Below are 27,475 nucleotides of genomic sequence, written 5' to 3'. Positions count from 1 at the left end.
TTAAATATTGACTTTATAACAGTTATTTAAATTTTCAATATAACAGTTTCAAACTGGTTTCATAGCAATAATTAATCTTATAATTATAAAATATTTGAACTGTTATAAAGTACAAAATTAAATTGTATAACAGTTTCACAATTTCATTTAATGTTTAAATCTTTGGTAAAACTATTTTTAATTTGCCTTATATCAAATATAACTGTTATACTTAACATTGTTCACATATTTGAACTATTATGTATTTAATTAAAAAAAATCATAATATAAAATTGTATAACAGTTTCAAAGTATTTTTTATATATAACAGTTTTAATATTTTGATTTAAATCAGTCTTTGTAATGAAATTAAACTGTCATACTTTAGAATTTTCTTCTGTATAACAGTTATGTTAATCTTCAGTATAATAGTTTCAAACTCGTTGTATAGCAATAATTAATGTTATAATTAATTTTCCTAATATATTTAAACTGTTATAACCACAAAATTAGATTGTATAACAGTTTCAAAATATTCATAACATCATTTAAATCAATCAATAAAACTGAATTGTGATATTGACAAATTTTTATTGTATATCAGTTATATAAATTTTCGGTATAACGGTTTATAATTTGTTTTCCACCAGTTTATACAAATAAAACTGTTATATTTAACATTTTTCAAATCGTTCGTTCGTTTTAAGCAAATGTAAAGAGAAATAAATTTCAAATTGTATGATTTTGTTATAAAACTGTTATATTAATGAAACAAATTAAATATTTTCAGCTATACTTGCAATGAAACTCTCTGTAAAACTGTTATATTGTTATAAACGACATTTTCAAACTGTTATACAAGATTTATTTATTGTTTTTATTTATTCATGACAGAAACTGCTATAGTTAGTGCTTCAGGTTTAGTTTTTAATAATTAGCTATAGTTTTAAAAGAATGCTGATATTTCTTCTTTTTTTTTGGTTGAGTAGTTCACCATTAAATGCGTAAGAGAACAAAATTCTAAATTTTCAAATCATATTTAATTTCATCCCTGTAATTAAAGCTATTTGTTTAACATAACAAAAAAGCTATTTTATGGTTGATATATTTGAGCCTTCATTAAATTATAAAAGACAAATATATCAAGCGTAAAATTTATAGTTTTAAATAAAAACATGTTGATTAAACTGAATATTATCACATTTGTTACATGATTGTTATAATTAGTTTTATTTTATTTATTTTTTTTTTTGCTAAAAGCTAAATTAGCATTTAAAAATATAAAAATATATTAGCTTAATATTTTTGCAATTAATTTTTAATTGAACACTGATAAGTTTTTCTATTTTATTTTTTTTTTTTGCAAAATAACATTTTGAACTTAACAATTTATAAAAAAAAAATGCATAGAGACAAAAAATTAAATTTGATATGTGCATTCATTCAATCAAATCAAATAATATACACACTAATGTCGTAAACAAACAGTGAGTGTCATAATAAAAAAGACAGTTTGTAAACAAAATTTATATAGAATCTTATAAATTAAATATGAAATAATTATTTAAATTATTAGAAAGTTTCATTTATTTTTTATTTAATTAAGCAATTGTTTTTTTGTACCTCACTGTTTATTTTGTCATTTATTTTTTTAAGTGCATTAGCCGGCCAAAAGTGCATAACGATCAAGGCCATTTCTTTACACGTTAAACGAAAACTAAATACTGTTTTTTTTTAATATTATTTATTTATTTGCAATAAATTGACGTGAATTAGTTTTGTTTATTGCAAATATTTAGCGATGACCATCTGTATAACATGTTTTAAGTGCTGTGCAGTTTAAATTTAGTTAAAACTAGTTTTATTTATTATTTTAGTTAAAAATAAAACAATATTTGATAATTAATAAAGCAAATAATAAGGAATTTGAACAAATACAATATTTACTATAAATATTTTGTCTCAATATTTTTATCCCATGATTTATTGAAATAAAATCGTTTCTTAATTTTGTAACTTTATGGCGAATGAATGTTAAATTAAAAGTAATTAAGGATTGCAAATATTTGTTTTGGCTATATTTGGAAATTATTGTCATGTGTTCACATTTTTGGAATAATGCCATAAAAAAAGCATGTGAATTTTGTGGAAAAATAAAGATTAATAAACAATTAAAGCAACTGTTATACATTTTTTTGACCTGCTATACAATGCAATATTTTAACTTTAAAGATATGTATATTAAACTTAACTGTTTCGAATACTCATTACTTCCAAACTCATAAGTTAAAAAAAACTCTTCTCAATATCGAAACTGTTATACTGTTATAAATGAAGCTTTGTTGTTTCATAACATATATATAATTTGGAAATTGTTATAAAACTGTTATACCGAACAATTTTGATTTTCTTATTGTATAAAAATTGATTTCAAGAATATTTAATATATTTTGAAATTTTGTATTTCTCTAGCCATTACAAATAAATAAACTGTTATCTAAATTCTGTTTAATGATATATTTTACAATATTGAAACTGTTATGCTATTAGAAATAAAGCTTTGTAATGAAGCTAAACTGTTATACCGAGATATGTTGTTGTATATCAAACTATAATTTGTTTTATAACAGTTTAAATAAATTTAACTAATTTACCTACCACATTTAATATAATTGTTTAACAAATTCCAAATAAATTAAGTTTCATTACTAAACTGTTATACTGAAGAAGTTTTGAGTTTTAACAAACAGTTATTTAAATCTTCAGTATAACAGTTCATTATTAGTTATATAACAAATAAATTTATTAACATTTTTAATATGTTTAAACTGTTATACATTTTGTTCAAAGGAAAAAAACACATAATATTGCATCGTAATACAGTTTCAAAATAAAATTGTTTTTATATTCTTGATTTTAATCATTCCTTGTAATAAAACTAAACTGAACTTTGTCTGTATAACAGTTATATAAATCATACAACAGTTTCTAATTCATCATATAGCTAATTTTTAACATGTTTCAACTGTTATAATATCTTCAATTGGGAAAAAGCAATACATATTTCATTGTATAACAGTTTCAAAAAAACTTTGTTTTTATACTTGATTTTATATTTTGATTTAAATCAATATTTGTAATGAAACTAAACAGTTATACTGATTTTTTTTTTAATTTTTCTGTATAACAGTTACTAAAATCTTTCCTTATATTAAATATAACTGTTATACTTAACATTATTAACATGTTTAAATTGTTATAAAGTGTTACAAAACATAACTAAAATATCATACTGAATAATATTTAAGTTTTGTCTGTATAAAAGTTGTAAATTTTCATTATAATAGTTTCAAATTCACTTTATAGCACTAACTAAAGTTAAAAGTAACTTTTCTAACATGTTTATGTGTGTTTAAGGTTATACTTAACATTTGATTCCTTATAAGCGAATCAAAGGAGATAAAACATATCAAATTGTATTCTAAAACTGTTATACTTATAAAAATTAATAATTTTCAGTTATTCTTGTAATGAAACTGTTATAAATTTAATTTAGCATTCAACTGTTATTAATTACTTTTGCAAACTGTGATTTTCATACAGTATATTATGTTATAATTAAACTGTTATACTAATACAATCTTCTGTTAAACTTGTAATGAAACTGTTATAAATTAAATTTTGCATTCTTTGTAAAACTGTTATAAATTACTTTTGCAAACTGTTATACTGTGATTTTCATACATTGTATAATTTATAATTAAACTGTTACTAATACAATCTTCCGTTAAACTGTTATAAATTTAGTTTTGCATTCTTTGTGAAACAGTTATACTGCCATAAACGAATTTATCAAACTGTTACACTATGTTTTTCTTATTGTTTTATGATTTATATGTTGTGAGCTTCATGATCAAACTGTTAGACCACTGTTATACAACTTTCCAAATAAAATAGAAATATTTAGTTAATGTCTTTATGGAATTACTTGTTTGTTTAAAAGTTTTCTTATTTTACTTCTTAGAAAATTTATATTTAAATGGAAAATGAGCACGTGTCCTTGCAATAAAAAAACATTATTCTTCCGAATGACCACACAAGATAAACAAATTTGCTATCTCAGAATTGTAAGCAAACAATATAAAACCTTCTTAATTCAACTCAATATTTGTATAAAGTTTAGGCCAACAAAGACCATAAATATGTAATCTCATACAGGAATATTTTCTAGGTAAACAACCGATAACTAAGAAATACCAATACGATTACAAAAACAAAGAAAGAAAGAAACTATCCATATGGAATTTAGATAAAAGCAAAATTAATGGCCAACTACAAGTATTCGTACTTATAGTTTTGCCAACAACAGACCCCTGATAATAAAGATAATGTTTATAATGAACTCATTTAATAGAAAATTACATGATGATAAAGAGGAGCAAACAAAAAACAAACAAAAAATACTCAGGAATTTGCAACTTACAATCAAATAAAATAATGTAAATAATAAAACAAATCTCATAAAACCATTTTAAGACCTAAATTAGAGAAGTTAAACTATCTTCGTCTCTGTCTCTCACTCTCTCTCTCTCTCACTCCTCTTGTCTGTATGTCATATCAAATGACAATCATTTGATAATAATATAAATTAAACAATAAAATCCAATTATTATTTATTTTAATATATAACACGGCAAACTAACAAGCAGGGCATTAAAATAAACTGAAAACAAAGCAAAATTTCAAATTATAAGATTTGCGGTTTTATTCAGTTGTTGTAAAAATATATAAAACAAACTAACAACAAACACCCAGTAAGTGACAGAAGTGGAAAAACAAAAACCAAACCACAAATTGAAAATGTGTTTTTTAGGTTTTAAATAAAACATTAATCTGAGAGATTGAGATGGCGTTTTAGATTAAGATTCATTTTAGAACAAACCCTTTGATAGAGGGTGTGTGGGCGGATAAAGAATATTGGTAATTTTATCTTGTAAACAGCCATCAAATTACTGACACCTCTCAATCCAAAAAAATAAAAAATAAGTTATTTGTGTGGGTGTATGTATCTATCTAAATATGTATCTAATTTTAGTATGATTAGTATGTGATTTACTGCTATAACTTGATAAGTGCTTTTGTTTATTTTTCTAAATACAATTTAGATAACAGAACATGTATTTCAATAATTAAGTGCATTTAACAAAAATATATATGGGGGGATTTCATGTCAAGTGACCAACTTTTGAAACCGATGTCTTCCGATCGGGATGAAATTTGCACCAAGGTTAGTCCTATTCTATAGTAATTTAGACACAATATTTCAACAAGATCGGTGAAGATCTGTCTGAGAGGTTAAAAATTTGATATTTTGACCCCCCTCTTGTATCAAGAAAGCGTCATATGCGGGAAGTTTTGCTTTATTTCTTTAATTTGAAGAAAAGTGGCGCTGAAGCACCCCGATTGCTCACCAATGCTTATGGCGAATGTGTTCCATCGGTTTCAAGGTACGAAAGATGGTTTGTGCGGTTCAGAAGTGATGATTTTGACAAAGAAGGCAAAAATATTGAAGACCAAGAATTGGAGTCATTAATCCATGAAGAATGTTGTAAAACTCAACAATTGGGAGCTACTCAAGCAGCAATTTCAAAATGTTTGCGAGCAGCATTCAAAAGCAGGGAAATTGAGTACGAATTTAAGCCGAGAGACCGAAATTTTGCTTGAACGCTATAAAAGAAAATCATTTTTGCGCCGAATCATTACTTGCAATGAAAAAGGGATTTATTACATAACATGAAGCGTAAGATATCGTATGTGAAGCCCGGCTAAACAGCCGAATTGACACCAAAGATAAATATCCATGGCGCTATGGTAATACTGTCTATTTGGTGGGAGCAAAAAGGTCCTATCTATTATGAGCTGCTGAAATCTGACCGGTCCATCATAGGGAACCTATACCGAATCTACATATTTGATTCGATCGAAGCAGAATGCTCTTTCTTTGGAACAGGCATGATTAGTTCTTGTCCTTAAAACATGAGCAGTTCTTTTGGCTCATGCTTTAAGGACATGATTTGTTCAAAATAAAAAATTATTTTCAAGATTTTCTTCAAAATCCGAAATTGTCTTATTGTCGATCTAAATTTCGAAGTTGCTTATGATTTGTCGGAAAGTTCTTTGAAATATGCATTGGGCTCTGTTTAAAAACCGCCTTTTTATGGACCGATTTATATAAGATTCCAATGAATACAAAAATTAATTCAAATAAAATTAAGAAACCCCTTCCTAAACTGTAACTTAAAGTTTTAACACCATAATAATAAAAATTTCTAAATAATAAAAATAAATATAGAAATAAAATGTTCAACACTTACTTGTTAATTCTGTGGCATCCTCGGCAAATGTTAAATATCCTTTATTCATATCTTGTGGATGATTCGCGTTGACTGAGTGTGGTCCACCTTCCGATTGTTGTAGAGCTAAAATTGCAGCTGTGGCCGTAGACGAAGGTAATTTTGGTGGTGATGGCGGCGACGGCGGCAATGGGGAAAATACCGAAGCTGTTACTGATTGAGGGGCACGCGTAGCAACCACATTCAAAGGTGGATGTTGTAAAATCGACTGAGTCGAGGTGGTAGTGGGTAAATTGGTTAAAATCAAAGACGAAGTAACGGTTTTGGGACGTTTGTCCTCAGCAGAGAATTTGGGTGCTGATATTATCGATTTATTGAAAATAGTATGGGTAACAGTAGTGGTGGGACAGTGGAGTGGTAATTGTGGTTGTTGTGTAGGTGGTTTTAAGGGAGCTACTACAGGGGTAGTAGCTGTAGTTGAGGGGCTAGTTTCGATTAAGGTTTTATTTTTATTATTATTTATAGCAATTGGTGGTATGTGTTCTTGTTTTATATTTATAAGATCTTCTTTTATTTTTTGATTATTATTATTATTGATATTGTTATTGTTATTGAGTGGTGTTGCTGGTGGTGTTGAAGTTTCAATTTTTGTTATTGCTGCTTCTAAAGGTTTTTGCAATTCCGTAGCAGCAAATAATTTTTCCTCTTTTAGTTGTTGATCTTTATTTATTAACTCTTCCTGGTGTTTATTTTCATTTAAACCTTGTGTTTTATTATTATTATTTTCTTCAAGTTTAAATTTTTGCGATTCTTCGTATTGTTGCAGAGTATAAATTTCATGCTTTTTCTCCAAGTTACTAAAAATTTTACCAAACAAAAACGCGCACAAAATTATAGATTTTTTTTAATTTTTTTTTTTTTTTAAATTCTTGTTAATAAAAAAATTATATACTGCTTATTTTATTGTTCGCAAACAAAGCACGTGATTTTTTATATATTTTTTTTTTACTTTTTTTTTAATTTCTTTTGTAAATTACAAGCAACCCACACTATTACGTATTTGTAGTCATATTGAAACCGATGACAATAAAGCAACAAATATAATTGCAAAATTTTTATGGTAGAAAAACAACAACACATTTCAGATAAAACTGCAATGCAATTCTTAAATAAATTGTAAAAACAAAGAGTAAAAAAATTAAAAACTCTCTTGCATTTAAATTAAGAAAAATGCACTCAATTTGTAAGACACTCTCTTAAAATGAAAATGCATTTTATTGAGGCTTATAACAGTGCAGTTTTAATGTTAAATTAACATAGTTTAATTTAAGACTCTTTAAAAACAACTAAACTCTTTTATTGATATTGAAAAGAGAGAAATTTGTGTTTTCTTTTGCTTTTCCATTGAAGATTTTTGTTTTGAATTTTACAACAACAATTTCATAGTGTTAGTTTGTTTTTGTTTTATTTCATTTGCTATGAATTGACGTTTTAGTAAAAACCGGCATTTTTTTCCTATTATTTATTGCAGTAATTGTTGTGGTTTTGTTGCCTTTGTACTTTTACTACGTTTTTCTTTTTGCATTTTATTGTAGTTTTTTCTCTTTCGATTTGTTTGTGCTTAAACAAAAACATGATAGACCCGCTTGGTTGCATTTTTTCGTGCAATTTTTTTATTTTTAATACATGGTTCCATTAAATCGTAGTAATTATTATTTTTTTTTTCAATATTATTCATTGCAGTGTCATGCAAATATGCAAATATTTTGTTGTTTTTTTTATTTAAGTTAATTAGATTTGTATAGGCAGGTATAATATTTTTTATTATATGATTAATAAGTCAATATTTAAATAAAATAATAAATTAAGTGTTAATGAGTTGTTGGTGTTTTTAGGGAGTTATAAACGTTATATTTTACTAATATTTGTAAGACAAACTCTTGGAATATTCTCGATAGAAAAGTTAGAAACTGAAATTTTTAAAATTTTAATTTTTAAATTCTGAAACTTAAAATTTAAGAAATTGAAAAAATATTTGTGAAAATATTAAAATTGGAATTGTCACAAATTTCCCGCAGGAAACAAAAACTAAATTATTTTCGATCTACTAAAAAAAAATATATAAAAAATGTCATTATGCTCAATTGACAAATACCCAATAAATTTCAATACAAAAGACCTAATAATGCCACGAACTACTTTCAGCAATATTTTGAATACAAATTTTGAAATTTCTCAATCCAATGAAAGAAAACTTTAAGAACTTAAATCGGCCCATGATACTTATAGTGCAAGATATATAGCCAGAAAGTTTAAAACCTGTCAGGCTATAGAGCAACGAAGCACATTTAGAAATGTTTCAGAAATCCCTAAGAAATGTAAGAAGAATCCAAGTTTTCAAAAAATTTAACACGTTATCGCCTTGTTGGAACACAAGCTAAACCATAGTATGCTAAATTGGAATACCTTCAGGTTGAAAAACATAGTGGAGGGTTTAAGATTTCAGTAAATTGATCCCGTTACCAATCTATTTCAACAAAGTCAGAACTACAAGATGACAAAGTAACATTTAAACCGTGGGCCCATGTTTTCAGAAAATCTCATTACCAGTTGATTTCAACAAAGGCCGGGCTTTAAGGTGCTGACAATTTATTCCATTAGAATAAACTGAGCTTTTATTGATCTCGTTACCAATCGACAATTGATGGGAAAAGAAATTCAATTATTTATAATAATGGTATTCTAACCCAAACCACTTAGGACAATGACTATTACACAGGGCTAAATTAAATAATTTCGATTTAGTATTTTGGAAATGAGCACGATTTACACACACACTGAAGGTTTATACTAAATAACCCAGAATTTCAAAGGGGATTCTGGAGATGTCAGATTTACATTCATAATTTCTGGAAACTTACAAAGAAGCTGTGTTTAAGATTACAACTCATGAAATGTAATTTATATTTCTGTTATTTTAATAAAATTTCTAAGAATTTTGTTCTCAAATTATCGTGCGTTGAGACAATTTTATAAATATTTATTTATTAATTTTTAAAAAAAAGTTATTCCCCCTTGCAATTCCAATAAATAATTGTAAATTAAATATTAAATACTGTCACGTTTTTCTTTAAAGCTACTCATACTTTGAAAATTTCTAAATTAAGTTGCTTATTTAACTTTAGAAATGAATAAAATCTTTTAAAAATAACCCACAAAATTTCCTAAAATAAATCAAAAATTAAACTTTGCTCACACAAAGAAAATCATTGATAACGATTCAAAATTCAAAAAAATTAAATAAAAGAAGGTGTGTCCAATTCCAAAGGTTTAAATAATAAAAGAAATTTTATAAAAAAACCTATAAATCTTCGAAGAATTTCCAATAAAGTGAATCATTTAAAATAAATATAAATTAAAAATCAATGTCTAAAAGGCCACCGCAATAGCAATTATCTTGAACAATAATTGTGGAACAACTAATTATTCAATTTGCTGAGTGCAGCGAGATTTATAGATAAATGTTTTAATAATAATCTTTAAAACAGCTTGTTGTTGGCAACAAAAAAATGTATAAATACTCGCACTTAAATAATCAATGATGTTATTATTTGCCTTAAATTTGATAAGATAAATTATGAAACAGAATTTTTTATTTTTTAATTTTAGTATTGAAATATCAACAAAAAGTTGTACTACAAATACTATGTTATCAGCTTAAAAAAATGTTTTCAGTTTGTTTTTTTTAATAAAAAAAATAAAAACAAAAACAAGTTTATTTTAAAATATTTTGAAAAATTTTGCAAGAAAAAATAGCAAACAAATTAATACATTTGTTTTTATTTTCAAATTAAATTTTATGATAAACTTGAATTGATAATAAGAAATTAAATTAAAAACAAAAATAAATTAGGTACAATACAATAATTGCAAATAAGTTGTTTCGATCGTTTGCCTAACACGTTGAAATTGTTGCTATAACTTAGAAAAGCACGCTACTAAACACGCTATCAGGGAGCAAATGAAAAAAAAAATATACAAACAAACATTTACTGTTTACGGACCCAGCCACTAGCAGCACATGGATGAAGCAACAGCTGAGCCAGTAACTGTCAGCTATGAATTTTAAAATCGATAAGAAGTTATTGGCTGATATAGAAAGAAGCAGCGAATGATCGACTGACAGCCAGCCAGCCAGTAATTTGGCTGTAGGAACCTTATAAAAATTAATAAAAGAATACTACGAGTATGTTTATTATTAAGCATCAATTAAATAAACATGATACGAGGTAATGCAAATAAAAAAAATAAATAAATATTTGAAACATGTTAAGAACGTGATATTAAGCTGATTTAAAATTAATTGTATAATGCAGTCAGTAATTTAGATTAATAAAAATAAACAATATAACCAAAAAATTAATAAAAATTAAAAAAGTAGAATAAAGAGTATTTCTACCACTTAGAAATGGTTAAATGTTATCCAGGGGGCTGATCGCAACAGCCCTGGTTTGTGGTGTTCAGAAGTGGTGATTTTGACAATGAAAAATTGGCGGCATTACTACATGAAGATTGTTGTAAAACTCAACAAAAGCTTGTAAAATCATTAGAAGCTACTCAAGCAGCAATTTCAAAACGTTTGCGATCAGCAGCATTCATCCAAAAGCAGGGAAATTTAGTACCATACCAAGGTCGAGAGACCTTGAAATACGAGTTTGTATGTCCGAAATTATGCTTAATTTTTTCGTTAAAAAAATATTCATTACAATGAACTGAAGCGTAGGAGATCGTATGTGAAGCCCGGCCAACCCGACGAATCGACACCAAAGGCAAATATCCATGGCGCGAAGGTAATTCTCAGCATTCGGTGGCTAGCACCAATCTAACCAGATCATCACAGGGAACCTACACCGAACGCAACTGTTTCGTTTGAAGCGAGTATTGGCCGAAAAACGCCCAGAATATGCGGCCACATGTTACAATACCTTTTAAAAGGTAGTTGGGTAGTTTTGCCTCACCCGCTTTATAGTCCTGATCGTGACCCGTCCGACTACTATTTGTTTCGATCGATGCAGAACGTGCATTCTAAAAGAGAGTATTCGATATTGGCTTGATTCGTTCTTGGCCTCAAAAGATGAGCAGTTCTTTTGGCTCAGAATCTATACACTTTGAATACATTTATATTGTAAAAATGTTTCAAAATAAAAGCTAAAACTAGACATTATTTCCTTACAAATGATATACAATAAGTCAAACTTCTGCTTGTTAAATAATTTAATGACATGCAATTACTCAATAACTTATTTTCAATGACAACTACATATCGCTTGCATTACTCAGAAGTAGTCGTCTAATTATTTCTTTATTATCTGTTATATAACTGCTTACTTTCTAGTCATTTGAATGACTATAAGCCTCCAATGACCGTTTTAAATACATAAATGTATTAAAATTACCACGCCGATGCGTAGAGAAATTAATCGACGTAAATGGTCCTGGATTGGACATACACTACGCAAACCTCAAGATGATGTAACGAGACAGGGTACCGAATGGACACCTCAAGGAAGCCGGAGGGGTCGTCCATCCAAAACCTGGCGTAGACTAGTGGAAATGGAAGCAGCGGAGGCTGATGTATCCTGGAGCGAAATCAAACATATTGCTAACGACAAACCCAGATGGAAAATCTTTGTTAATGCCCTATGCTCGTAAAAGGTACAACGGGAAAGTTTTTAACGTGCAAATTTCACATGCTTGTGTTTTTTTTCCACAAACGAAGAAAATCAGCAGGGCAAGTAACTAGAACTATAGCCGGCTGACTTTTGGTCAAATCTCTTTAATTTTTTTATTTACAAAATTTAAAATATTTTTACACATTTTTTTTATAAGTTGTATTAGCAAATTAGCTAATAGTTTACTAATTTCTAAGGAAATATAAATTTATAAACATATTTTTACAAACTCATAAATTTTACTATAAATTTAATAAGATTAAAACAACAATTCAAGATCGTATAAAATTAATTTGTTTCTGAATAGCTAATCCAACATTTTACAAAAAATCTGCGCTGCTTTTTTTTGTCAAAAAATAAATTTTCATAATTTTGTTTTTATAAAAAAATGAGGTTGACAACTTTTTTTATTATAATAAAATAAAAAGTGTGGTGTTTAGTTGTATTTTGTTTTATAAAACAAGAATGTAAACATTTAAAATTATACAATAAACACCCACTTGTGGTAAAAAGAAAATATGTATAGAAATTATTAACAAAACAAATCTATATGTAAAAGCACACAAAATATTTGTTGTCATATTAAATATTAAAAAAAAAATTATGGTTTATACTTTGTTTTTCTTTTTTTCTAAGAAATTAATAAAACCATAAAAATTATTTTTTTTATTAAATTAAAAAAAAACATAAACAAAAGTATTTTATGGAAAATCACAAATATGTAAACCATTTAATAATTTTAAATATGTGGCGAATATTCTCAAACAACTTAAACAAATTTTCTGGCTCGCTACTTCCTTCTTCAGCACCCTACTGGTTCAGCTTTACACTATGTCATTTGTTTAATACACAACTAACTTTGTTATCATCTCCTGTTTACTCTTGCTTATTTTTTCTTGCAACTGTCATTCAAAGGAAACTGATAGGTTAACAAAATACTGCTGACAAAAGCATCAACATTTAAGTAATTATATTTAAATAAGTTGTAGCAGATTTATAGAAATTTTCAAAATATAAAAATTATCAACAACATTCGTATACTAATGTAAGATCTAAGAACTTACAACGTGTAGTATTTTTTAATAAGTTTAATTTTAAAGGAAATTTTCCATTATTTGTTTGTTTGCTTCAAAGCGAAAGTGTGAACAAAATTAACAAACAATATTTTAATTATATTATATAATATTAATTAATTATTGTTTAATTTCATTCAATTAATATTTAAATTTTCTTCAACAAGTTCAAAAACAATGCCCTCATTGGAATTTTTTTTATTTTTTATTATTCAATAAATAAATCTTAAAATCATTGTGAATTATTTAGAATTCATATTATTTTTACATATTTGTAGTTTACCGGGCCGTTTAAAATTCATTGAAAACGTAAATAAAACTAAAAAACAACGTAATCAAGTGCATCGCGTGATGCACTTGTTAATTGACAGTCAAGACAGTAAGACAAACAGGCGGAGGGACAGAAATAAAAATCGACATTATGACATATTTGACAAGTCGCTAAAATGGAAATTAAATATACAAACATACGTATATAAGTTGTACTTTAAATAGAAACCATATAATCGCGCGAAATGCTAAACACAATAAGGAAATAATATTAAAACGTAAATTAATAAAAATGTAGAAATAAAATAGAATAGAATAAATAATAGTCAGGCGCGGATCTAAGGGAGGGGAAACTCCCCCAAAAAAAAACAGAAAAGTTTTTAAAAGGAAAAATGTAAAACTAATTTTACTTTATTTTTCATTGAAAAAGTAAAACTATGTTTCTAAAAATGTAAATGTTAAACAATGCTTTGAAAAGTATTGAGTAGTCGAAAGCACCGACTCTACAGACTGAATTTTATCCTTCTTCTTTGGCAAAACCAGAACTCCATGGTCTTCCAATAGCGACTTCCGAACTTTGACAGTTGATAGCGGCCATATTGTTGAAGCTACATCTGTCGAATTGGCTGTCATTTATTCAATATTTTATAATAGGTGTTCTGTTCGGACATCGTTCCGCACGCTTCGCCCATTTTACGCGATTAGTCAGTCCCATTCTAGCTGAATGGGTGCATCAATAAACAAAATTGTCGAATTTGACACGATACCAATCAAAATGAGAACCAAGAGCGTCAAATGCATCCCGAAAAAATCACTGTTTGCTGTGGATTGGATGACATTGGACATGTGGTTTCAATAAGACGTCGCTACGTGCACTTAGTTCATGTCACAATAGACATTCTGACCAAGCGATTTAAGGGCATGGTCATCTCACGTGGAGGTGATGTGAACTGGACACCGAAATCGTAAGATTTGGCCCCATTAGACTTTTTCTTGTGGAGCTTTGTTAAGTCGAATAAGCCACAAATCACAAAGTAGCCCTCAAAGCCAACACAGCCTGAATTATGCGTCAGATTCAGGGAAAATTTGACATTTCGTAAGCACGTTTGAACGATGTTATATTCCATACAAGATAGCATCGATAGGCATTCAAAAGAATAAAATATGACGATGATATCTCACACAAATTTCTTTATATTTAAATTGGAAGATATTGTTTAAATAATTGTGAATTATATTGATAGCTTAGTGAGAATTTTGCCAGAATAGGGAATCAGAATAGGACTCTATAAATAAGATATTATTAGTGTACTTCTAAGTATTGCAGATGGTATGTAGTAGTCATTAGTTTCATTATAGGTATTTACAAATAAAAGTAGTAGCTACCTATAAAACTTTAGCCGGTTGATATGCAAAAGAATATACATATGTCATACTTGCACTTAAAGCGCAATAGTATTATAGAAATATGACTTAATTTACACAAATTGTGCAGTCACTTTAAGGAATAACTTAAATGCTGGTGTATAGCGTAAACTAATTAGAAAAAACAACAACAACAACATGGAAAAAAAGAAATGAATTCATTAATAATAATTTCTCGTACATGTAACAAGACTTTTAATTAATAATTTATCAGCTTTTCTTTTCTCTCATTTGAAAAACAAAACCCTATTGTAACCCTTGCCTTGCTTCATTACCTCCCTTCTACAAGCCTACAAAATTATTAATTCAATTGAACAATTTCAAAATTACAATAATAAACTGAATTTTGCACAAAAACAAAACCATAAGAAAAATATATACCTATATTAAATCCCTACAACAACCCGCAGCTGATCAGTGTTTTATATATACATATGTATTGTGAATTGATGATCATTTTTATCCCGTGTCTCTCTTCTTCACACACATTATCACCAACCTCATCTCATCTCCTCATTGTTGTTATTTTGTTGTTTGCTGTTGTACAACAACCAACCAACAGTTTATTGTGTAACCTCATTAAAACCAATAAAAATGTAGATGATATAAATTTGTTTTTGCTTTCTGAAATTTACGAACAAAACACAAAAAAGAAAAAACGCAAAAATTTAAAACAAAAACAATACAGCAATTTTTTATATATGAAAATAAATTAAATCACTTTTAAAATGATGGCTTATAAGAAAAATTTAACAGAAAACGAGAGTGGGAGAATGAAACATTAAATAATTTTGTTTTTCCATTTATTTTTTGTTTGTTTGTTAAATTAAAAAGAATATGAAACCAAATTAAACGTATGAAGAAAAAAAAAGAATCATACAGACAAAAAAGAATCAAGACAAATTAAATCCTAAAAATATGAGGGTTTAAGACTGATTATGTATTTTCCTTGAAGCAACAACGACAACAACGTAAATAAATATGTAAATAAACTCGTATATGAAAATGGAAAAGAAGGCAGGAGTGTGAAAGAGAATGAGGTTCATTCTCTAATAAATAGAGTTACCAACTACCCAGTTGTGAAAAGGAGAGCAAGGTAAACAGAACCAAGTAGTCAACAAAATCAAACAAATATAGCTTTTATTTAATAATTATTTTTACAGAATTAAAAAATATTCTTAAGAAATACTACGATTTTGCATAAAAAATCGACAACAGTTTTCTAATTTATTTAAAAAAATTTAAATTAATTCACTTTTTTGGAAAAAACATTAGGAAAATAAAAAGTATAGAGTGAGTCAAAAACTATTTCAGCAAAAACTTATCGTGTGTCCAACAAATTAATAGTTTTTTAATCACGTTAGCTTTTGAAAATATGTCAGATATTATATTTTCTAAATCATTCATGTTATTTTGGTCAAAATAATCACCGAACAAAAATTAAAACTTTTCAAAAAAATTGATATGGACTTTCTGAAGGTTCATCCTCACACTGTTTCAAGTCATTAAACACTATAAGGAAAACTTGAACATTGAACGAAAATCTAATCAGGATGAAAAATAGGTGTAACAGAGTCAAACAACTGTATCGAAGAGCACCAAACACAATGTAATGCTTAAAGCACTTAGAAGCAAAAGAACGAGCGAAAAATGTAGGTAAAATTTTATAAAAAAATACACCTATTGTGTGATGGATTATGAATCTTATGTACTGGTAGACTTTTCGTAACTTACGGGTTAAGATTTTTATGTGGCAGGTGGACGACGTAATGTTCAAGAATAAAACAAACAAAATTTCCCAAGAAGTTTCTGTGTGACAATTAATTTTAAAATCTTTTATAAATCTCTCGTTTTTCAAAATTGTTTATAGTTTTTCATAAAAAAAAATATCTCATATTTCAGAATTGAACACAAAATAGGTGTTTAAAAATTGAACGAATAAATTATTTTCATTAAATTTGAAATAGCAAGAAATTTAATCATTCAGTGATTGAAGAAATTTCATTAGGAATTAATTCAATATTGAAGGAATTCTCTATTCACAGAACCTAAATGACTTTAGTTTCTAAACAATTGCTTAGAAATTGTTCATCAAATGATTCAAATATGGATTAAATGGGTATCGGATAAATTAAGATATTAACTTTAATCCTCTTTCAAACTATTGAAAAAATCTAAAAAAAAAGTTATATTAATATTGAATTAAAGCATTTATCTTGACATGATTTGATTTATATTTTTTTTGTTTAAAACATTTGGTTAAAATCTCCGAAATCTTGAATTTTTGATTAAAATATGTTAATAATAAATATTTCACTAATACTTGACACCTTTTTCATTTAAAGATTGAAAATCTTAATTTTTTGGAATTTTTTTCATCAATATGAAAATATTTAAAATTGAAAATTATTACTTATGAAAATTACTCAGAAGCTGTTGGCGTTTTTTTTCAAAATCTTGTATTTTTAATGTTAAAATTTAATTGAAAATAATTTCTTATAAATATTATAGGGTCATTGTTCTCTGTTTTACTGACAGAATTTGAATTAAATACACGAAACATCTACACTAAACAAATATAAAAGGACTTATAATATTTACTCACAGTTCGAAAATTAATTACATATTTGAAAAACTCATTAATGCAATCATATCACTTTTGTAAAATAAACTTATTATAAAATTCTTTATAAATCTCTTAAAAAGTTAAAATTTTTACTTTATTTCATAATTTTTAATCATAGAATCCAATAGACTTTCTTTCATTTAGAAAATGTTTAGGTTGTATTTTTATAATAGTGAAATATTTGAAATTTGTCACATATTTAGAAATTGAATACAAAATTTTATTTATTGCCATACTGAAATTTAAAACTTAATTAAATTTGTTTAAGTTTCATATGGTTTTAATTCATCATAAATATCAATTGTCATATATTTTACATTTTGAAATAGTTGTTATTTTATATTTTGATTTTTTCATAATTAAAAAATTAGTTAAATACGCGAAACTTTAAGTAATTAAGAAAATTATGTTTTTTAAAAGCATATGTTGTTTCTTAATTAAAAATCATTAAAAATATTTTTTTGTTTTGGCCTTTTAAGCTATTTTGAGACTTAATACTTTAATCATATTATTTTTTAATATTTATTTTTTATTTTTTCTTTTAAAAATATTTTTTTTGAAGATTTATTTTAGATTTTCAATATTTTTAAATTAAAAAATTCAGTTTATTTTACTCAAAATTTTTAAAATTGATTGTTTCTGTTTTGTATTTTTTCACAATTTATTTTTGTTATTTTTGTATAATTAATAAATTCTTTAATATTTGAGAATTTGCCGATATTATATTCTGTTGGCCGGAATTTTTGTTGAAGCCTCTTTGTTCTTTGCTTAGTTTTGTTCTTCAAATTTAATCATTATTTAGCTATAATTTTCATTCAAATAAAACTTTATAGAATTCCAAAATTTAATTTTTTTATAAATTTCATATAGTTTGTATTCAAATTTCTATAAATAAAATTTAATTCTCAACAAAATATATTATATATTCAGATAATTTAAAAAGTTTCATTCTTTAATAGTTGAAAATATTTCATCTTTATTTTATACAAAAATATCACTTTGTTTTTAATTAAATTCTTCAATAAAATACAAATTTCATTAATATTTCTTTAGCTCTCAATTTTCAATATTTTGGAATTATAAAAATATTTATCATTCAATTAAAATTGTTTTTAAAAGACTTTATAATTCGTTCATACTTTATTTTGTTTCTATTTTATTACAACACCTTTTTAAATTAAATTTTAGGGGTATTCATATAATTTCTTTGTGTAATAACAGTAACTCTATAAATGGCAACACTTTAATTATCTTGTCCATTCATACAAAAGCAAAATTAAGACAAAATGAATTCTTGCTTTTTTCTAGATTCCTTTTTAAGAGTAAACATTGCAAAAACAAAACCAAAAGGGAGCAAAAGAGGCAAAAAGAAAACAAAAACTATTGAAGTAGTAGTAGTAAAAACAACAAACACACATTTTAAAAACCACAATCGGCAGGGGGGTATTTTTGTATCAAATATTTAAATTAGTAAACACAAACAATAATTTTGTTTAAAATTTGCGTAATTTTTTGCAAAAGTAACTTGTAATTAGAAATTATTTAGCTAATTGTTGTTATTTACAATAATCTCTGAATGTATTAAGCTTTAACTAATTTTTTTTATATAATACTTTGTTGTTGCTTTAATTGACGTTCATTTAAAATTTTTGTTTTTTTTAAATTTTTTTTATTGAATAGATTTACTACAAACGGCAAAAACAAATTGCTCTAGAATGCACAACCAAATACAATTTGAGAAAAAAAAATTAAAGAAAATTAAATAAAATACATTATTGCAATTACGACGAAAATGTTAAAGAAAAATTCTAGGTTATGCAGCAAAGTGTTGTGTAAAAGGTTTGAAAATTTGATTTTCAAAATTTCTTTATTAATAAAAATTTGCAATTATAATTGTGGAATTTTTTTTTTTTAATTTTATTTCAAAAGCGTTAAAGCAGTAGATAATTTTTTTAAAACACTTTTTTATGTATCGTTTTATACCTTTAAGTATATATTTTTTGTTTTAATAAAACACTTTTATTTATTAATTAATGCACGTAGAATTTGTTGTAAAAAAAGCTTAAACACTTTTCAAAATGCAATAGGATTTGTTTAACTTTTTTGGGTTTCTTTGCGTTTAAATAAAACTTTTGTAATATTTGTTATAAAACACTTTTATTTATTTTTTTCGCGTTAAAACTTTAAACAAATTTCTTGTAGATATTTTCAAAACTTTTTTATTTTGTTGTTATAATTTAGGTTTTTTTTTTTAAATTGATTGAATAAAGTTTAAAATAATTAAATATTTTATAGGTGTATATTATATATGTAGGGTAGATAGGTATATATATATTTTTTATTTATTTATTATTTTACAGAGACACAAACTTTTAGCCACGAAGCGTAATCGACGACGTTTCTACGATTAGTGCACAGTAAAATGCAAAAATTGTCTGAATAAACATTCAGTCCTCTTTTCAGGTTTATTTTATTTATTTCATTTGACAAAAATGTGGCTAAGAAAGCAAATCTAATAGGATTCTCACAAAAAACACTCACTCACTCACACAATCAACTCAAACTAAAATTCTCTTAAAATAAAACCTCACTCATTTCAACCGCATTTAAAACACAAACACCCTCTCCATTAAAAAGCAAGAGCAAAGAAATAAGAAAACAAAAACACTAAAATAAAATAAAACACAAAATACCCTTACAAAACAAATAAAAACAAATTATAAAAACTCTTGAGATTTAGCTCAATTGAAAATCACACTCTTTATAAAAGCGCATGCTCTTCTTATTTTATTTTATTGAATAAAACAAAATAATTATACTCTTTATTAAGTATCACATAGAAAGAGTCTGTTATTATTAATATTGAGGTTAAATTCTATTCATTCATTGCTAGTATTAGTTTTTATTTGTTAAATACTTTGTTTTTGTATGGTTTAACAAAAATAAACAATGATTTTGTTTATTGTGATTTGACAAATATAAAAATGAGAAATTGCATGTGAACTGGGGAGAAAGAACACATTGAATTGTGCGAAACAAAACTTTGTTTGCAAAATGGGGAAGTTGGGAAGAGTTGATTCGTTGAATAAAATGTTCTGGAAATAAAATTGACTAGGTATGATGAAAGCAGAAGAAAAACTGACATAAGTAGGGGGGTAAAACCATATCTAAGGAATTTTTCAATACATTTTCATTTATAGATATATTTTCGATAATTTTGATTTGATAACATCAATTTTCTGTAGAAAAGTTATTAATAACTATCGATAAGTTTGATTTTCTATAGAAAAGTTATCGATAATTGTAATTTTATATAGACACGTTATCGATAACTTCGATTTTCTATAGAGCTTTGATTTTCTATACAAATGTTGATTGATTTTCTATACCAAAGTTATCGATTTATTTATTTATCTACAGAAAAGTTATCGATAACTTTACTTTTCTATAAAAAATGTATCGATAACTTTAATTGGTTATAAAAAAGTTATCGATAACTTTACTTTTCTTTATAAAAGTTATCGATAACTTTTCTATAGAAAATTGTATGTTATCCAATAGAAAAGAAAAGTTATCGATAACTTTTCTCTTGGAAATCAAAGTTTACTTTTCTATAGAAAAGTTATCGATAACTTAACTTTTCTTTAGAAAAGTTATCGATAACTTAACTTTTCTATAGAAAAGTTATCGATAACTTTAGTTTTCTATAGAAAAGTTATCGATAACTTTAGTTTTCTATAGAAAAGTTATCGATAACTTTAGTTTTCTATAGAAAAGTTATCGATAACTTTAGTTTTCTATAGAAAAGTTATCGATAACTTTAGTTTTCTATAGAAAAGTTATCGATAACTTTAGTTTTCTATAGAAAAGTTATCGATAACTTTAGTTTTCTATAGAAAAGTTATCGATAACTTTAGTTTTCTATAGAAAAGTTATCGATAACTTTAGTTTTCTATAGAAAAGTTATCGATAACTTTAGTTTTCTATAGAAAAGTTATCGATAACTTTAGTTTTCTATAGAAAAGTTATCGATAACTTTAGTTTTCTATAGAAAAGTTATCGATAACTTTAGTTTTCTATAGAAAAGTTATGGATAACTTCAGTTTTCTATAGAAAAGTTATCGATAACTTTAGTTTTCTATAGAAAAGTTATCGATAACTTTAGTTTTCTATAGAAAAGTTATCGATAACTTTAGTTTTCTATAGAAAAGTTATCGATAACTTTAGTTTTCTATAGAAAAGTTATCGATAACTTTAGTTTTCTATAGAAAAGTTATCGATAACTTTAGTTTTCTATAGAAAAGTTATCGATAACTTTAGTTTTCTATAGAAAAGTTATCGATAACTTTACTTTTCTATAGAAAAGTTATCGATAACTTTACTTTTCTATAGAAAAGTTATCGATAACTTTACTTTTCTATAGAAAAGTTATCGATAACTTTACTTTTCTATAGAAAAGTTATCGATAACTTTACTTTTCTATAGAAAAGTTATCGATAACTTTAGTTTTCTATAGAAAAGTTATCGATAACTTTAGTTTTCTATAGAAAAGTTATCGATAACTTTACTTTTCTATAGAAAAGATATCGATAATTTTAGTTTTCTATAGAAAAGTTATCGATAACTTTACTAGTCAATTCTTTTAAATGCACTAGTACCGTGACATGTGTAAGTAAAGAGGATATATCACTTCACTTGTCCAATTGTGGCAAAATGAATACAATTTATCAATGAATTTTAAAGAAATACGGTAAAAAATACATATAATCAATATCAATAATTCGTAACGTAATGCGTTCCTACTGTGGTCCCTCCCAAAAAAACTTTCCGATTGCAGTTTTGTTGTTGTTTTTGTTAATAATTTCCAATTTAATTGATTTTATTTAGTTTTTTTGCTTTATATTTGTTTATATTACCTTATCTTAATAGGAACTAAATTATTTATATTAATATTTTCCTTATCTTTGAAAAAAACAGCACTCTGACGAGCATGTTTTTTCTTATTGTAGAAAACAATTAATAATAAATAATTATAACAATATTTACATTGCATTTATTTTTTTAGCTTTTTGTAATACTGACTTGCTACCTTTAAAAGAGTCAGTCGTACGATGATGATGGAGCGCCCCCCAACCCCAATATTAGTGAGGTGGTACATTGTAGGTGATAACGTGATATTTTACAATTAACACTTGAGGAAACTTTATACTAATTTATGTACAACTGGGTGATAGAAGTAAGAGAGGGTTAGCAATAGAAGGACGATGTAAGAGTAAATAGAAATTAACACTTGTCATTTCTTTAAAAACAAAGTGAGCTGATGTTTCTTTTTTTTAAAAGTAAGTATAAGGGAATTGGACAATTGCTTTACATTGGTTTATTAAAAAGCCTACAAATATGTTGCACTGAATGAAGGATAAAAAGCCTTATGATAGACTTAGTAGTTTTATTTTAAATTATATTTTTTTATTAAGTTTAAATCAATGTATTAAAAATTCCCATTAATCCGGTGTTTTAGGTTTAAATTGTGAATTAAGCCCAAAATATGTTATAGAATTTTTTTTTAAAAAAGCCTAAAACTAGGCTACAGATTTTTAATTTTATTTACTCTTACTTTGAAATTAATATTGTATAAATTCCGTTTAATTTTCGTATTGCTGGAATATGTTTCAATTTATAACAGTTTGAATGCACTGAACTACTAATTCTGCTGTTCAGCTGCTTTATAAAGACATGAATTTCGCCATACAACTTTACAGATTGCAACATATTGATGCAAGGCATGACGCAAATATGAGTGTAATAACAGAAATTATTTTATAACAAGACTAAAGGATGATATTTTTTTATTTTTCCTTTAAAATATTTTTTTTTTTTAAATTTCATGTTTTATATAAAAAACATTAATCAAATATTCTTTAAGCTAACAAAAAAACACACACTGTCATATGCAATGAACATAAACTGTCAATATTAAATAAAAAATGATGAAAAACATGTAAGTGTTTTTGAAATTCTATACGTTCAAAATTCGACGTCAAGGAATGATGTTATTGTTAAAGGATAATGTTCACAAAAGCATAGAGAGAGGAGGATGAGAAAATATAAATTGAAAACCATTTTCATAAAGGTGTAACATAAATTTAAATTAGGAAATTTATGCTTGTACGTTTGTGTAAGTAACCTTTTAATGCTTGTAGGTTTGTGTAACCTTGTTAGGCCTAGAAGTAGGCAACAATTTATGTTAATTTGAAATGGTAAAAGCAGCCTAACATATATGCAAATATTTAAAACAAGATAAAGAGGTACAAAATGGAAGTAACTGTGGTCTGAGTATTCTGCACAGAAGAGAAGAGCAAGGAATTGTGATACTTTTTTATTTTCGCCAGAATTAATTTGCATTACTCGAAAGGAAATGCAGACTTCTAAAATCAATTCAACTAAATATACAAGTGTAAAGATCTCCTTGGAGAGTACTTTGAAAAACCATAAAGCAACTTTCGAAATAAAATTTATATTAATTTTATTTTTAAATAGTGATCACGACATTTTATAAATGATGTTATTTCTTTTGATCCCTTAGCATAATGAGAGAAACTACATAATGTACACTTAATGATTCATAATTTTTATAATAGATTTTCTTTTATTCTAATTTTAAAAAGTGTGTACGTGATAAAAGAAAAAATTTTCGTTTTTAAACTAAAGACAATTTGGCTATTTTGTTGAAAATGTCATAATGTTTAAATTTTTGTGCATTCTTTAAGTTTTTAATTTATTAAGGCAAACAAAATTATTTATTAATAATTTAAACGATTTTTTTAACTTTAAATCTTATAATAAAATAAATTTCAAACCAAGACAAAAAAAAAACTGCATATGATCAGTAAAGAATGCAAAAAAAAAAAAAATTAAAACACATATAGAGCTAAATAATATTTTATATACTATGTACGAGACAAACAAGCTTGTACGAAAAAACAAGATAAATTGTACCCCATATTCAAGATATACTCTCCAAACAAATGAAATCACTTTTAAAATAGATACAGCGGAAAAAGTAAAAAAAAAACTTGGAAAAATTCATGTGAAAATTTTGAAATACAATTTGAATGAATATCTTTGTTGCTGTTTGTTGTACATACATACATATGTACAAATATTTATAAATCTGTGTGTGTATATGAGTTTTGTGTAATTCAAAATTTAATGCATTTAATGGAGATTTATTGTAGAGATTTCAATATTTTATAAAAATGAAAATGTTTTCATTAGAAACAACAAAATTATGGAATAGATATAAAAACATATCAGAGAAATTAGATAAGTAATGAAAATAAATAATAGAATAACATTTGTTTGTTTTGCGGTTTAATTAAATAAATCAATGCAAAATTTATTTGTCTGATTAATATGAATAGACAAATTAATAATGTATGCATACAGCAATAAATATATATATTATTGATTTAATAAGAAAATTATTATTTTTGTTTTGTATGAAATAATTTAAAGTTGGTCCAGAAATCGTACTAAACTGTCAGTGAAATCACATGATAATTTAACACTGACAGCTCTTTTGTTCCATTGCCAAGAACTTAGTGGTGTGTCTTTGCTTGTTGCTAAAAATATGAAAACTATCTCATTTCAAAACAACATTTATTATATTTTTTTTTCTAAAATAACAAATAGTATATAAAAATAGTATAACTATGCTATTTATAAAATTGAGAACTTTTTTAAGATTTCAATTTATTTAGAGTTTAACCCCCTGACTAGCTGTTTGAAACATATTGAAGGAAATTTATACAAATTCCATTTTCTATATTAAACCCCAAATTTTTAAGTTTTATACTTGCATAACCTTAAGTCAGCTATTGTAAATATCGTTTTATATATTTTTTTTTGCTAAAACAACTTGACAACAAACATATACACCTCATCTCATTCAATTTTACAAAATCTCTCTCTCACTAATGGCATGAAATCATCAAAAGTAAAAAAATCATTTAAGTAAAGAAAAAAAACATTTACGTTTTTCGACAGGCTTTTTAATACAAATACAAGTCATTGAACTATCAACAGATTCCCCACGAAAATATACGAAACATGAACAGAAAAATACTACAAGAAATATGACACACGTAATAAATACAGTTGTTGCAGCCAAATGTGCATGCACCACTAAAACAACAGCAACAAGCAGAATAAACTTCAAAACACCATTTCCAGGATAATGTTTTAAAATTATATGAACACAAAATAGAACCAAAATTGTATTTACTTATGTTTAGACTCTAAACATAACTCTAAACTTTAGAGTTATGGCAACACCACTGTAAATATGTCAAATCTGACATATAAACATTGTAAAGTTTGACGTTTATTATCAGCTTTTTTCAATAACACAAAAGTTTCTGTTTTGTCAGTCAGCTTTTTTTCAGAAAAACGCTCTAAATTTACCCGTTTGTTTGATTGTGTTTGTTTAATTTAATTTTGTTGAAATTACAAACTATTATCTATTTTATTATCACCGAATAGTTTGAGGATCGTTCAAACAATGTTTTGTGATCTCAAGAAATCTTAAAGAAATTTGACCGAGTTGAAGACATCCTGATCATGTTGCCAATAGAGGAACGTGTAATGATAAATTCAGTACCTATTTGCATTAAATGTTTTCAGGAAAAAAAAACGGCCAAACACCGATTATTCATCACGACAAGGCAAACTTTCGACTGAAACAAGTGACTTTTTGATGCCTTAAAATATATAATTGATTAAGTCGCCTATTTCTGTGGAAAACCCGATCATCTAAGTACCGTGCTTCAGAACAATATGGAGCGATCACACCATAATTCATTGTAGTATTTAGATAAAAACTATACAGGTCGACTGAAACAAGTGACTTTTTGATTTCTTAAAACATACAATTAATGGGTCGTACGCTTAAAATATTTCGAAGCCTATGTGTTCGTAAAATCCGGAGTGATCGCAACATAATTTATTTGTCAGAAGTATTTAGAGACAAAATGAGAAGAACCCGCTAAATCTAATCAGTCTCTGCAACATTAATTTACCAGAAGTATTTAAAGAAGAACAGGAAAAAGACCACTGAACAAGGATCAGTCTCTGCAACGATCTAACAACGATCTTCTGTCGTCGCTCGGAACAAAATTGTCTACTTAGCGACAGCTGTATCACCAGGAAGTTTGGCTATAAATAAGATGGAACTTTAACAACAAATGATCGTTATTTCACCGCTATAAAGAAAATTTAAACATATTGTCTCCAAAAACTGAATTTTTGAAACCTAAAAACATCGAATAGATACATTTGCCACCTACCAGCTCTGATTTATCTTCACACATCAAAAATATATGGCGATGCTGAAGATTGCATAGCCAGCCAGGCTTAACGAACAACAAATGTACCAATTGTTTGGATAGTAATCAAAAAACTTCCAGATATAATAGCCTACCGTTTCGGAAGGCACTATAAAAATATCCTGTAATCTTGATGAGCTTGATTTTGGAAGTGAATAATTTGATGGAATTCCCCATTTGTTTTCATGTTTTAACGACATAGATGGTATAGAACGCCCGTTTACAGTGATTTAGTAAATGGAAGCGAATAATTTTATGGAATTTCTGATTTGTATCCAAGTATTTGATCGTCTTCTGGAGAATAAAAAAATAATTATCGAAGTCGATCATTGGATTGTGTTTAAAAAATAAAAAATTAGGCATGATATTAACCATGGAGCTGCTTCTTGGTAAGCAGTATTTCTTCTGGGAAGCTCCACAAGAAAAAATTAACTTCTTTAACTTTGAATGTTATGTAGTGAATGCCGAAACTATGGACAATGGCCTCAATAACTCAAATTACTAGCAAAATTGGGAATGATGAAATTTTAATAAATATAGAGAGGAGGTCATAAGCAACATAAATAAGATTGAATTAGTATGTTTATTAAAGTCATTTTAAATTAATTTAAAAAATACTTAATAAATTATACAT

The 27,475-nt window shown here is 26.1% G+C and overlaps 1 protein-coding gene across 3 annotated transcripts in view; it reads right to left on the bottom strand.

Annotated features, from left to right (window-relative positions):
* Positions 1-27,475, bottom strand: part of sima (similar) — a 281,132-nt gene that overhangs the window by 48,840 nt on the left and 204,817 nt on the right. For all 3 annotated transcript variants that reach the window (XM_065515340.1, XM_065515341.1, XM_065515339.1), the window contains one exon: positions 6,354-7,189. In XM_065515340.1, coding sequence (XP_065371412.1) covers positions 6,354-7,189 — 836 coding nt within the window. The remainder of the gene's footprint in view (positions 1-6,353; positions 7,190-27,475) is intronic.

This window comes from Calliphora vicina, chromosome 1 (genome assembly GCF_958450345.1).
Source record: "Calliphora vicina chromosome 1, idCalVici1.1, whole genome shotgun sequence".
In the NCBI taxonomy this organism is placed as follows: domain Eukaryota; kingdom Metazoa; phylum Arthropoda; class Insecta; order Diptera; family Calliphoridae; genus Calliphora; species Calliphora vicina.
The sequence above is the reverse complement of the archived record's forward strand: the minus strand, read 5'-3'. Positions and strand labels throughout refer to the sequence as shown.